Raw genomic sequence first — 13,565 nt, 5'->3', positions numbered from 1 at the left:
AAATCAAGAGAAGAATTTCTTGGGGAATGGTCTGTATGGAGAGTGGAGCTTGTTGATCCAGAATGAAGAAGTGGTATGGTGTGAGGCAGAGATGAGATGAGGTGAGGAGCCAAGTTCTCTGCCGAACTGAGGGCAATCAACTCTGTATCAGGACCTTCCTCTTTGTTTGATTCTGAGATGTGCAAGAGAGGCGTAAGATCGGAGGATGAGGGCCAGACAGAAAGGTCAAGGGTTGGTGCTTCACAGTGTGGAGAAGGTGACAATGAAGAAGAATCAGAAAGATTGGTTGGTGGACTGAGACACTGAGAGTGGTGAGAAGAAGTATAATTTTCTTCCTGCTCAGTTGAACCCTCTTCACTGGTGGGTTTGAGCAGAGGATCTTCATTCATTTCAAGTTCAGGTGGAGTTTTGATGTCAGTTTTGAGTTGAGAGACAATGTCTTTCTCTTCAGACATATTAGACACTTGATCCTGATGTCCTGCAACATCCCCACCACTTTCATTTGCCGCCTGATCATTCTCTTGCAAACACACGGTATCCTCAGTTTGGCCAACCTCTAACTGACTCTGTAACTGCTCCTCTTTGCTTGTCTCCTCTTGGATTTGTTCAACTGCATCCTCAATGTCGTTATCTTTCATCGGAGAGGGTTCAACCTCCCGGTCCTCCACACACAAGTCCAGAAGTGACGCTGCATCTTCAGGTTGCTGCTTAGTGATGCAGTCATGGAGAGGGATTCCTAGGATCCTTTCAGCTCGCTCCTCCAACATTTCCCTTTTAGAAACTGGAGATGAGGACATGCAGCAGGAAGAGATTTCACTTTGTCCCTTGTGTGCCTTTTTCTCCATAAGATATGAGTCTAGTTTGGTCTCAGGCCTTTCATTAATGCAGTGGGGGTTTGTTTCTGTGTTTTGGTCAGTGGTCTCTTTTTGATTCAGCTGACTGTTTGATTGGACAAACTCAGGAGAGACGGCCGTTTGAGTGTCAAGTTGACTGTGTTTGGTGTGTAAATTGTGAACATGCTCTTTCTTGAGTGATGGAATCAGCTCCATTTGAACAACAACACAGGTTGTGTCGATAACCAGAAGACCCTTATTGTCCTCAGATTCTGTGTCTGGCTTGATGTCCAGTCTTCTTACTTCAACTTCAATTGGATGAGTTTTTCTTTCTTGGTCTTGCAGAACATCTGATTCTCCTTCCTCTGTGTTTGCTTTCAAACATGGGGATGAACTCTCAGTTTCAGCCCTGCTTGTAATACTCGGCTCCCTCCACAGAGGATATTTGACTGCCACTGGCTGAGCAACAATTCTCCCAAATGTAGAATCAGCATCACTTGTATTTGCTTTTTCTGGGGACACAATATCTGTCTCTGCCGTTTCTGATAGACTAACCTCAAGCATCTCACTTTCTACACAGGTTGGTGTCTCCTTCTGTTTGGCTTTAACATTCCTCCCATGAGAAGTATTTTGCGGTTCTGTGAGTGTTGGCGCTCTGAAATCTACCTCATCTGCAAGTTTGTGAGTTTGATTAATGCCACTACTGCTCCTTAGACTTTTCGGAAAACCTCCTAATACTGTGTTTGTACTAGGTGGCAGAGATGGCGTCTCTGTGGTGCCTGCTATTCGAGACACCAAGCAGAATATGGTCATCCCACCTGTCTTTTTGTTTAATCTGAACTCCCTTCCTTCAATGACTTTTGGGGACAGTTCCTCATTTATCTTTTTATTCTCAACTGTTTGTAACACTTGTTGCTGTTGCACATACAACACACCCTCTCGCTCTATGTGTTTTTCCTGGATACTAAAAGGTATACTTGCCTGTAAAGCATCTGTTTCCTGTCGTCTGTGCATTAGTCCTTCTAGCGCTAGGAAGCCTTTCTGATTCCCATCTTGTTTTGTAAACTCCTCTTTCTCTCCTTTTTTGTGATTGCACAGATCTGCAGAACCACCCTGCTTCCTCAGTTTGGTCTGTGACCAGTTGGGTTGTCTCTTACCTTTATGCTCCCAGCTGGTGTCACAGTGCAGTACAGGTGAGCCTTTATGTGGGCTGTCATAGGGAGGGGGAGCAATATAGCCAGGAGGTTGGCTGAACATCCTCCGTTGGTAGTGTGCCTTTTCTTTCATGTCCAGCATGTGGCTTGTGTCAGTGGGAGGAGTTTGTGATGGATAATAGGTCGGAGCGTGCTGCCTGCCTCCTCTAGCACACCCCAGTCCTGATTGTCTGATGTTTGCAGATTGTCTGACTTGTTGCAGCGCTGCCAGTCCAGAATCCGTCCCACTCCTGCTGTCCCTCTCTGGAGGCCTGCTGCTCTCCAGCAGCCCCTGAGAGGCGCCCCTCAACTCTGCCTCTATACGTCTCCTCCTCGGAAGTGAATGGCTGTATCGAGCTGCCCAAGCCTCCAGCTCTCGATAGCTGCTGTCGCTCCTCGTAGCAGAAACTTCCCTGTTGTAGCGGACAGGACCACAGTGCTCCCACCTCCTTTGCCACCCCTCCCTCAGAAAGCCTCTCTCATATTCTTTCGCTGCTCTCTGAGCTGCTGTCCACTCTCTTTCTCCCAGGTCCTGGTGCTGCTGAGTGTGACGGTCTAGAATAAAAGGGAAGTGAGAGGAAGAAGGGACGGCCAGCTCTTGGTCTGTCCAGTTAGTGTACTCCTGTGGAGCCCCTCCTGTTCTTGATCCTGGTACACTCCAGTATCTGGACTCCCTGTCTTGATCCTGCTGCTTACCATAGTGCAGTGGGTAATGGGGTACCTGATATCTGTCAGGGTAGCTGGGAGAGAAATGGAAAATATGTAAAACCCATTTTTGACATCACATTCTATCTTTTGATATGTGTTTTAGAAAATCTACTCATGACAAGTTGCTTCTTTTAGCATCATTGTATTGCATCAATGTGGTACCATGCTGATATCCAAGAAGTGAAATAAGTTTCTTAAACAAGCATACAAAAGGCAACACACTCACTACAGTGATTGAAAAGGCAATCATAGCACTGGACTTACTTATTTGTACAGTTTCTCCCAGGAACAGTACCAAATTTGGAGTATAGAGGTGACTGTCCCTGATTCTCGGACCAGAACTCCATCTCTTAGATGAAACATAAAAAGGATCATATATTTAACAACCAGTATGTTCTTAACATGCATAAAATTGAGACTCAACAGCATATTTTAGCGTTGAATATAATGCTATATATAAAATAATTCTCACCTGCAATTTAGATAATGGAGAGATTGGTTTACACGTTCAACACTTACCTTTTCAGATTCTTGTCCTTGCTGCTCATGAGGTGATGTGAGGTCTAACAAAGTCACAACAGTACAACATCTTTTAAAAGGACCGTAGTTTTCAGTCCCCCTCCCACTCTTCTCTCTCTCTCTCACACACACACACACACACACACACACACACACACACACACACACACACACACACACACACACTCACACTCACACTCACTCTCACTCTCACTCTCACTCTCACTCACTCCCCTGTCACTGTAGCCCATCCTCCTCTCATCCGGTCAAATCATGTCCAAATATCACTGAGGAATTTTTTTATCAGGTTTTTAGAGTTAACATCTTTAGCTGCTCTTTATAGTTATACAAAATGAATGTAACGTTTTTCCACATGTATAAAACAAACAACTGTAACATTTTGATTCCTATCAGCTCATATGGTACTCATATAGGTCAACATCACCACTTTAATAACTTATAATAAATAATAATCACGAATGACAACAAAATCAGTGATCTGCACTTTGCATGACACCCGTGTGCTCTGCGTGATGGCAGGCAGGCTCTACATTGAGATAGGGATCTGTTGTTTTGTCGGCTGAATTGTGGCGGAGGGAGAGACGGGCAGCGGACGGGTTGTTTCCCTTTCTTTGAAACTCTCCAGCGTAACAAACAGGCTTTCCTTCTCTGAACAGAAAGTCTGTACATCAGCAGAGAGCAGGAGAGAGGGGATGAAGTACGTACAGACAGCAGGCTGCAGGGAGGGCAATATGTTGATGTTGACAGAATAGTTGGGGAGGGGATGAACTTTGTTTGGGGTTTTGTGTATCTCAATAAAAAACAATATTGTACAATAGCCCGTAAACTAAACGGTAGAAGTTAGAAGCTTGTTTTATTATTGTTAGAATTCTTAGAACTGCATTCACATGAGAGTGGTTTGACAACAATATTTTGATATAGTGGACCCAGGAAACTTTCTAATTTATGTCTGTCCAGATTGAGCTGATTGCACAGAAAACAGAGATGTGAATGAATCCACAATGACGGTATCCATTATTACTGAGAACATCAGTTTTTTGCATTGTTCTAAGCTTTGAAGGTGCTGGTATATAAAAGTTTGACAGACTCCAGCACCTTGTGTGGAGGGAGGACTGGTGTCACTTTGATTTAAAGCCCACAAAAACATAAACATTTTGAAAAATTCATAACAAAATGAGCAAGAACAAAAAACATTTACAAATGTTCATAAATACAAATCACTTAAACTAAATTAATCTGCTTCATCAGGATTGTGTGGGCCTATACAATAAGCAAGCAATTCCAAAGATGTCATCACATTTTAAATAAAATGTTGCTGAACCCTCATTGGTGGATGCGGAAGTAATGTCACCATCTACTTTGAACCAGTTAGAGGACAATGGACAGAAACAGACACAAAATAAACAAAACTGTTCTAACTTTGGCAGAAAATGTAGTATTTATGCATTATTCAGAAGCAGCTATTAAGAAAAACTATATTTTCTCTAAAGCTTTGATCATGTGACTACTCTAAATGTAATGCAGCTCAGTTCTCTTTGTAACATCCTTCCGGAGACAAAAAAGGGGCGTCACTTGTATTTAACTTAAAAATTTACCTAGAAAGTGTTTTAACTGAGAGAACATTCAGAAATACAGTGATTTAAACTTTCAATTTAGAGCAGAAGAACAGTTGACCATTTTGCAAGACATGCACTGATAACCTTTTCAAACTCATCATTGAAACTACATTGTTCATGATAATGACAACACAGTCAAAATGAAGGAATCAATTAAATTAAATACATTTTATTTTATAGAGCCCAATATCACAAATGTACAATCTGTACACATACGACATCCCTGTCCCAGGACCTCACATCGGATCAGGGAAAACTCTCAAGAAATAGAAGAAACCCTTTCACAGGGAAAAAAAGGGAAGAAACCTTCAGGAGAGCAACAGAGGAGGATCCCTCTCCCCGGATGGACAGAAGCAATAGATGTCATGTGTACAGAATGAACAGCATTACAGAGCTACATAAACACATTCAATGAATATGACAGAAATGTATGAATGGACCTCCACGATCCATGAAACAGAAGGAGGTAGAAAGGATGGGGGGCGGGGCGCACCAGCAGGGCCAAGGCAGGAAGCATCAGACACAACCAGGTCCAATGGACCCTATGAGACGTGAAGTCACAAAGACTCCGGGGAGGAAGCAGAGTTAGTAAGGCGCAATAGAGAGATGTAAATTCATCCATAAACAGAGAGAGAAGAGGAGATATAGTGAAAAAAGAGGCTGCTCTCAGAATGTTCACTCACTTTTAAGTAGACATCCAACTAAAGATCATGTACGGCGAATCTGTCAATTCGTTACTTGGTCAATTGTTTGGTGTACAAAACATTGAAAAATGTGAATCACATTAGTCCAAGTGGATGTCCTCAAATTGCTTAATTTCTCTGTATCAGTCAAAAACCAAACAATATTTAATAGCTAAAACATTTGAGAAGCAGAAACTGTAAAATGTTGTGCATTTCTGCTTAAGTAATGTACATAATCAATTAGAAAAATAGTTTGTATAATTTAAAGTAAATTGTTTCATGTGTATCTATGCATCAATGATACAATACAAAACACCATGTTCCAGGTTTATTTTAAAAAAAAGAAAGAAAATAAGTTGGTTTCCTCACCCGTTTGGAAAACAAAATTTAAGCACTAAGACATAAATATTCTTCACACATGACTTTACATCAATGACAAATATGATTTAAAAGGTATATAAAGTGTAGAGTCGAGTACAGATATGTTAAATAAAGCTCTTAATTTCCACTCGTCAGTCTTAATAGACCACAAGAACATGACATTTCCAACACAGCCAACTAAAATGTAATGTGTTCAATCTGAAAAGAAAAATTATGTTGTCTTCATACGTCTGCTTGTGTTGGATTACATAACATAACAGTAACGAGAATAACTGTTGGGTCTAGAGCACAGACACAGACTCAATATACAGTAATTCAACCAGAGACGAACACCTCCGAACCTCTTGATTATTTGAAGCTATTGAAAAATAAATAATTCTTTATCATACAGATGACAGTAGCATTACATCCATAACACAACCACCCTCCCCGCTCAGGCCTCAATATGTGCAAACTGCAAGAGTTTAAAAAGGTAGCACTTTAAACAAGGACCATAAAAACAAACAATTAAGTGTTTTAAAGTGAGCACTTCATGAAAAGTGCATAAGGTGTGACACTGTTATGATTTTAAAATTACAGGATGAATTGGAGAAGGTCCATGGCTGTCTACCACCTCCTGAGGCAGACAATGGATTAACAATGTTCTCAATATTAGTTTGGAATTGTGCAGTACAGGGAAACAAATAGAAAAAATAAGGTGGTCCTTAAACCAAAGGAATATTGATGGTACTAAATTACTATTCTAATCATATCTGGTACTGTCCTAATACAAAACACTTTATTTTAGCCTCTCAAGATAAAATACCGAGCCAAGACAGATGTAATGTAGGAATGAAAAACAATTTGCAGTGAAATGAGATCTACTGCATATTTGTTTTTTACAAACATTCGTTCTTGTCACATCCTTCTCACAGAAACAACATGTTTGCAATGATACCTGGCAGAAATTATGCATTGTCACAACAAACGGCACAATTCATGCTTTGAGATCAAGCAGAAAACACCGCTTTAGCATTTAGACATTGGTAGTCCATTTTTATACACCACAGTGTGTTTCCTTTAAGACAAATACATATGTCAACATAGTGGGGTTTGACAGAGTCTTGGCTATTTGGGCGCCAGTCACTTGATAAAATAGCCACAGCTCAGACGGATTTGTTGATTGTTTTTCTTTCATCAAAATCAACCACAAAATGTCTCCAAGCTGCCCGAAGTGCACCTGCAAAGGGACGAGGAATTATTCTCAACGTTTCCTGGTATGAAAAGGCAGTTAGCTTTGTTTTGGGTAGAACCAAGTCTAAGTCCACAGAGATGCACAACAAACACAGAAAACAAAAGCCGGAGGAATGCATAGTTAAAACTTTGTTCCAAAAAGAATAAAAATGAGAACGATGACTATGACAGTGAGGATCAAAATGACCAGCATCTTTCTGTTTTTCTTCTGATACTGTTCTGCCTGCAAAGAAGAAGCAAAAGAAAAGAAAAATAAAACACTGCACTTCATTTGCTTTCAATTTAATTAATAAAAAAGGCAAACCATTCAGTGTCTTATTATCGTGCAACAAAGTGAGTCATAACATAATTGTGTCTTGCAGCGTGCTGAAAGTTGCGTTTTGTTGCGTTTACCTTTTGTAACTGTTTAAGTCCATCATCCGTTTTCACACAAGCCTGCTCCACATTGAAGTCAATTCTATCAAGAACGGTGCCCTAGGTGGAGAAGAGGAGGGACTTTTGTTAGCAGAGGAACATTTCAGTTGTAGATTCTTTATTTGAAACAAGGGAAATGCATGTTAGTTGTTTGGTGTAGCACTGCCACTAACCTAATCATTCTCAATCAAGCTGTGTTGATACAAATGCAACATATAAAATGTGAATTTCAGGATGCTTTACATTTTGGAGACATTAGAGTAACTCACTAACAACCCCACGCTTGTATGTGAAAGACCAGAATATTTCAAGTGACTGGACTTATGCCATAATTATTAATTGAGTCCCAGTAATTCTCCCTTAAGCATGTCAGGACTGACTCAAATACCTGTTCCACCACCATTCCAGCCAAGTCCCTGAAAATCTCATTCAGATCTGAGATCGACTGCACTATCTGTCGGATCTCCCTCTCTCGTTCTTCCACCATGACAGTGTTCTGCTCAACCAGCATCAGCTGATCGCCTGTGAAACCCTGAACAAAAAATAATAAGTAGGTTATTGATTATTACTCCAAATGGAACAACACATGTAGACACTACTTCAGACCAAAATACAGATACATTTGATGTCAAAATGTAAAAGAAAAACAAGTAATGCTGCATTTAATTATTCCACTCAGTAGATTTATTTTTTATTTTTTAAATGGCTTAAACATTAGTCATCTGATTTATTTTCCAATTGCACTAGTATGTGTTGGTAGATATCCTCATGTCCTGTGTTCTAGTCGGGATTAATAACTGACTAAAACTGAACATCTAATATTTCCAAATGCTAAATAAAAATGTCCATAACAGTGGAACCTGCATCAACAAGTGAGTGTGAATCTAAAATGTGTTTGTTTTCTTCTCTCGTCTGTACTCATGCTTATAAAAAGGTGAAGTAACTCTTCTTTTATTGTAGTATACATGATGCCTGAGCCAAAATAAATGGTGATGGCTTTTTAAAAAGCTAGTCACCTTGTCATATACAGCCAATTCTTCATCCTCTTCCATTAAGGGTCCAGAGTCAAAAAAGTGCTTTGATCTCTCCTCACGATTCTTCATACCTGGGATAAAAACAAATGACATTATGTTTAGATAGCATGCAAATATCTTGAAGATAAAAGAGATACAACCTTAGTGATGGTTACAAAAGTGAAACGCAACAGTGAAGAATAAGAATTCAAGGAGGCCAATCCCAGCTTTACTGCACTCGTACGTTTAAGGTAGCCGGACTGTGTGTGCCTGAAATTGGTGGACAGCTCCTGGAGGCTCTGTGCCAGGGATGAGACCACGTTTCTCAATAGCCTTTCCTCCTGCTCGGTACAGTGACCACAACGAGACTGCAAGCCCGTCACAGCTCGCTGGCATCGATGAAACATCTGTAAAGAACAAAAACTTTGTGAGCGAAAAGAAACAAACTCCATGTTTCGTTTCAACGTCAACATTAAAGATAGTCAGATATAGTTTGTATTCACTCCCTTAAACAATCAGAGCATAGTAGGTCAAGATTCAATACCATACCATGCTCTTCTGACTTTGTGCTCAAGTAAAAACATATTTTTAGCTATACAAATATACATTATCTATATTAACTACACTGGTAAATGATTGTACCTGTGTAATCTCCTGAGTAGTGATTTCTATGGCATGCTCTTCTTCACTACTGTCATCAAGTGTGGGTCGATTCATATGCTTGTCATGAAGTACGGCCAAATCCTTCATCTTTTGCCGAACCCGTGTGATTTCATACTGGATCTATAAGGAGAAACTCAATGGTTAAACTGTGACTTCCATTTAAAATATAAATACAAATGATTGGGCTCATACAGAATATTTCACCAGTTTAAAATTACAGGATTCCAAACAGATGCAATTGAGAGTTTTTGCACCAATAAATAGGTACTAATAAATAGGGATATTGTATTTGTATGGGTCAGCCTTTTACAGATAGGTCTATATATTTATATTATAGTCCCATGTGTTTGTTTCACCTCATCAATCCCCTCTATCCATTTGGGGGGCAGTTTCTTTGTGACTCCAATGGCCGCTTCAGGATCCAGACTAATTCCTGACACCAGGGCCATTCGATCATCAGCCAGCTTAAAAACACAAACATATTGTTTGATTAAAACATAATTCAACATGATGATGATGATGGAGAAGCATTTGATGCATCTTATGTAATTTATCCACACAGGGAATCAACAGTACCTCATCAAGCTCCTAATGGCATTGGCAGACAGCAGATTGGTCCCATCCAATAGAGGAAGAAGAAAAGGGAGACAAAAGACAAAAGTAACAAAGTGAGCCCTGGAAAAAATCTACTGTGAATATTCATATATGCAACATTTAATTCATTTGAATGAGAATGATGATATCTGTACAGCAGAGCTGTTAAAATAAAATATAATCATGTGGGTGTATGTACAAAAGTATAAAACTAGAATGCAAACGCAAAGATAAATCATATTTATCTAGAAACTAGTTGTACAATAATTCCACTTTAAACATATGATTAGATGAAAGAAACAGCAAGAATAAACAAGAGAGAGAAGGAGAGAGCGAGAGAATCACCTTCAATACAATTTAAAATGACCGCGAAGTTAATATGCGATAATAAATTTAAAAGTTTTAGATAATTATGTCTCATGTGTCTTGTCTTGTTTGAATGGCCCTTATGGCAAAATCAGTTATTTTAAAAACGGCTTCAGCAAGCTAACTGCGTTTTTTCTAATGGCAAACTAAATAGTTTTAGTTAATCAGCCTGTGAATATGTATATGCCGGATAATTGCACTACTGTAAAATTAAACGAGAGTAGCTTACTGCTGGACAACTATAACAAAAAACAGTTGTTGCTTTTTTTCAGGTTTTCCCTCTGTTCAAAAAACACATCAGTAATGAATTTTTAATTTCAACACCTATAATACCAACATAATAATAATACCAACAAAATTCTCCGTGAAATTAGGAGAGAGTGCAGCAACTGTTAAATCAACGTAGTTCACAACATGGATGAACATATATAAATAGAAGTCTAATACAGGGACAATGGGCCCAAACATAAACTAAACCGTTAAATACAAGTAAGATATTAGACTACAAACATAATTGTTCATGTCACATTTCTAGATCTTCATTTGAGTTACATGACACAATGTGCTTGTCCAGTGTCCTTGAGACCACAGGAGACAGATGTTCTTGAAATTACAGCTCTATTCCAGGATCTGTAGAGATCTTTCACTATTTGACACCACACTTTTAAGAATGTACTTTTTTACAAGCCACTGACAGCTAAAGAACTAGTAAGCATCAAGACGGAGACCGATTGGTCAAAAGCCACTAAAGCTATTTGCCATTAAAGATCTGAACAATCAATCCTTGAGCCAAGAAGCAAGGATTGAACCAAATTGCTGGGCTGGTCCACAATAACTGCATCATCTGATGAACATAGCAGTTGCACTGTCATGCATGAATCACTTTTCTCAGCTCTGGAGGACCAGGCCACAACATTAGTATTGGATTTCCCCATCTCTGAGCCTACTTGCTTATAGTTCTGAGGCAATATAATCACTCCACACTGTCTCATACACAGAGATGCACTAACAGACAATGTCTGTCCAGGAGCCACAGCCATTTAATAAAAGTTCTTCACTCTGTAGGTTTGTTTGTGTCAGTGAACGATCAGCCTCTCCAAGCCACCAGGAACAGCAGATGAAAGAAAGTTTACCAGAGGATAAAGAAATGAAGGTTAGGGGAAGTTAAGTTAAGTAGCTTAAATTGAGCAGCATATTTTGGGTAATGTATCCTCAACTGAAGGGATATCCTTGTGTTTAGTGACTCTGGGTGTACATGTTTTCAGCAATACATCTACCTAAGGGAGCATTTAACTGGTTAAAATGTTCTCAACCGAGTGTGAATGGTCATGCACACACTGCACCTGCTTGCTGTACTGTGCATCCTGCACCCAGCCTCTACTAGAGACGTAAGGTGAACTCCAGCACAAACACTAGAGACCTGTAAACTGTTCATGCTCACGCTTCAAAAATGTGTTGAGGGACGGTAGGACACAGCCTTGACTACCGTGTGCTTTGTAATATTACAATCTGCAATGGGACTGACAGTACACATGCAAATAATGACAATATTTTAATACATGGGTGAATTATTCCTTAAATTACTGAACGTGAATAATTTGTAGAGAACAATATGACAGTTTTGCTCTGATCATATCTGCTGGATTTGTATCAGCCCTGACTCTCTGCTTTATCACGTGGATTGGGTATTTCGACAGATTGTATCAACATTAAATAGTTTCTTTATCAAATGTCATACATTTTCATAATCAATCAATCCACTATATATAATAATGTTGTATTTCTGAATGGCAAGCAGTAGTTTCCAGGATTCTGACACAGCCAGTTTGTACCATACATGTTATTAAGTATAGGAGAACACCAGCTACATTCAAGTGGAACAATGAATTACAAGTTACAGAATGGCATATATATTAGATCAAATTACTATGTAGTGACCACAGCACATGTTTTACTAGAGGGAAGAACTAACACAATCCTCCATCACCCCCAAATAAAACAATGAGTCCTGAGGTGAAACACTACCGGTGTAGAAATCCTCCTGAGTAACGACTAGCAGCTACTAATAACACACACATGTATCTAAGAAAAGCTAACTAGCTGACACCGCTCAGTGACTGGCTATATGACACACACACACAGTAAAATGTCAAAACGATGCAGACCACTCACCGCAGCATTGCTACGTGTACTCAGGCGGGGGTCGTATGTACTCACTTGCTCAGCCAATATCTGCCGGTTTTGGATTGAATTGTTCCGCATTAACAAGAAGGCATCGGTCAGACGCCTAGTGGCCATGACTGCCTTGTTTGATATATGTATATATAATTAATGCTGGATTAAATGCGGATCAGGTGTTTTTGATAAAGTATGTCAACTGCCGCTGACCAGCTACCAGCACCGCTAGCTTTAGCTTTGCCTGCGATGAAAGATGAGGAAAGCTCGCGATACAGCGCCTGAAGCGGACAGGAAACGACCTGATAATACTTATCTGTCAGGCATCTCTAATGCTTATGTTAAAAAAAGAGAAACATGACCGTGGGGTTCTTCTCAAATGTCGGAATTAAACGTTGGATTAGTAACGTTATTCCGCTTTAGGCAGCTACGGAAGTGGGAACACGTAAACACCTGCGTGAAGAGCTTCTTCATCTACTTATTTACTGCGGCTGTTAATTGTAACTGAAGCCCTTTATCGCCGCCTACCGCCTCGGTTCTTGACCTCTGGAAACAGAAGTTTGACATAACAATTCAAGGTTCACTATTCCACGCCCACATTTTTTTGGCTTATTGTCACATCAATATGAGCTCACTGTGCATAACGATGTATGTACAGAGGGGGAAGTGTTAGTGCTCATCTTACATCTGAGTTCAAGACGTGTACAAGCATGATTTGTGAAATCCCAACGAAAGCTTGGAAGCCATTACGCAATTGTGAAATCTGAAACCTGAAGTGCACATGAAGTAGGCGACACCTTGTGTCCAGTAGTTGAACTTAATTTGTCGTTTTTTGTTAAATCTTTTTTTAACAAATAATTGCATTTTCGTAGATCCTGGATCATTATACACATCATTATAACATGTCTGGAAGATATTTTTACGCAGCGAAGTTCATTCAAAATAATGTCAAAACCCTATCCATTTACTTCCTGGAGAAGACTGTAAACAGTAAGTGGACATTAAGTTGACAATGTTTGTCAAAAAGTCCATGTTAAAAACATTTCAGATGTGATAAATGAACATGTTATACATATGATTTCCAGATCCTAAAACACTTTCACATGTTATATAAAAGGAAAAACATAATTTCAGGTTATAACTTTACATATTT

The 13,565-nt window shown here is 39.5% G+C and overlaps 1 protein-coding gene across 2 annotated transcripts; it reads right to left on the bottom strand.

The window, feature by feature from the left end:
• Window positions 1–5,888: 5,888 nt before the first annotated feature.
• On the bottom strand, window positions 5,889–12,913 carry stx16 (syntaxin 16). 2 transcript variants are annotated; one of them, XM_034533056.1, is made up of 9 exons: window positions 12,410–12,913; window positions 9,854–9,865; window positions 9,634–9,741; window positions 9,257–9,397; window positions 8,859–9,021; window positions 8,618–8,706; window positions 7,990–8,133; window positions 7,581–7,661; window positions 5,889–7,410 (listed from the first exon to the last, which is right to left on the bottom strand). In XM_034533056.1, exons 1-9 carry the CDS (start codon window positions 12,533–12,535, stop codon window positions 7,309–7,311), a joined length of 966 nt encoding a protein of 321 aa, XP_034388947.1. In that variant the 5' UTR covers window positions 12,536–12,913; the 3' UTR covers window positions 5,889–7,308. The 2 variants fall into 2 exon arrangements, with proteins under 2 accessions (XP_034388947.1, XP_034388948.1); XM_034533057.1 differs by having other exon boundaries at window positions 12,455–12,911.
• Window positions 12,914–13,565: the final 652 nt, after the last annotated feature.

This window comes from Cyclopterus lumpus, chromosome 5, assembly GCF_009769545.1.
Source record: "Cyclopterus lumpus isolate fCycLum1 chromosome 5, fCycLum1.pri, whole genome shotgun sequence".
Classification (NCBI taxonomy): domain Eukaryota; kingdom Metazoa; phylum Chordata; class Actinopteri; order Perciformes; family Cyclopteridae; genus Cyclopterus; species Cyclopterus lumpus.
Note: the sequence above shows the minus strand (reverse complement) of the source record. Positions and strands in the feature narration are given on the sequence as shown.

Coding starts and splice junctions, on each gene's coding strand:
- stx16 (XM_034533056.1), bottom strand. CDS start 12,535: ATGGCCACTAGGCGTCTGACCGATGCCTTCTTGTTAATGCGGAACAAT. Junction 9,398..9,633: donor GGATAGAGGGGATTGATGAG/GTGAAACAAACA, acceptor TTCTCCTTATAG/ATCCAGTATGAAATCACACG. Junction 8,707..8,858: donor ACAGTCCGGCTACCTTAAAC/GTACGAGTGCAG, acceptor TTTTTATCCCAG/GTATGAAGAATCGTGAGGAG.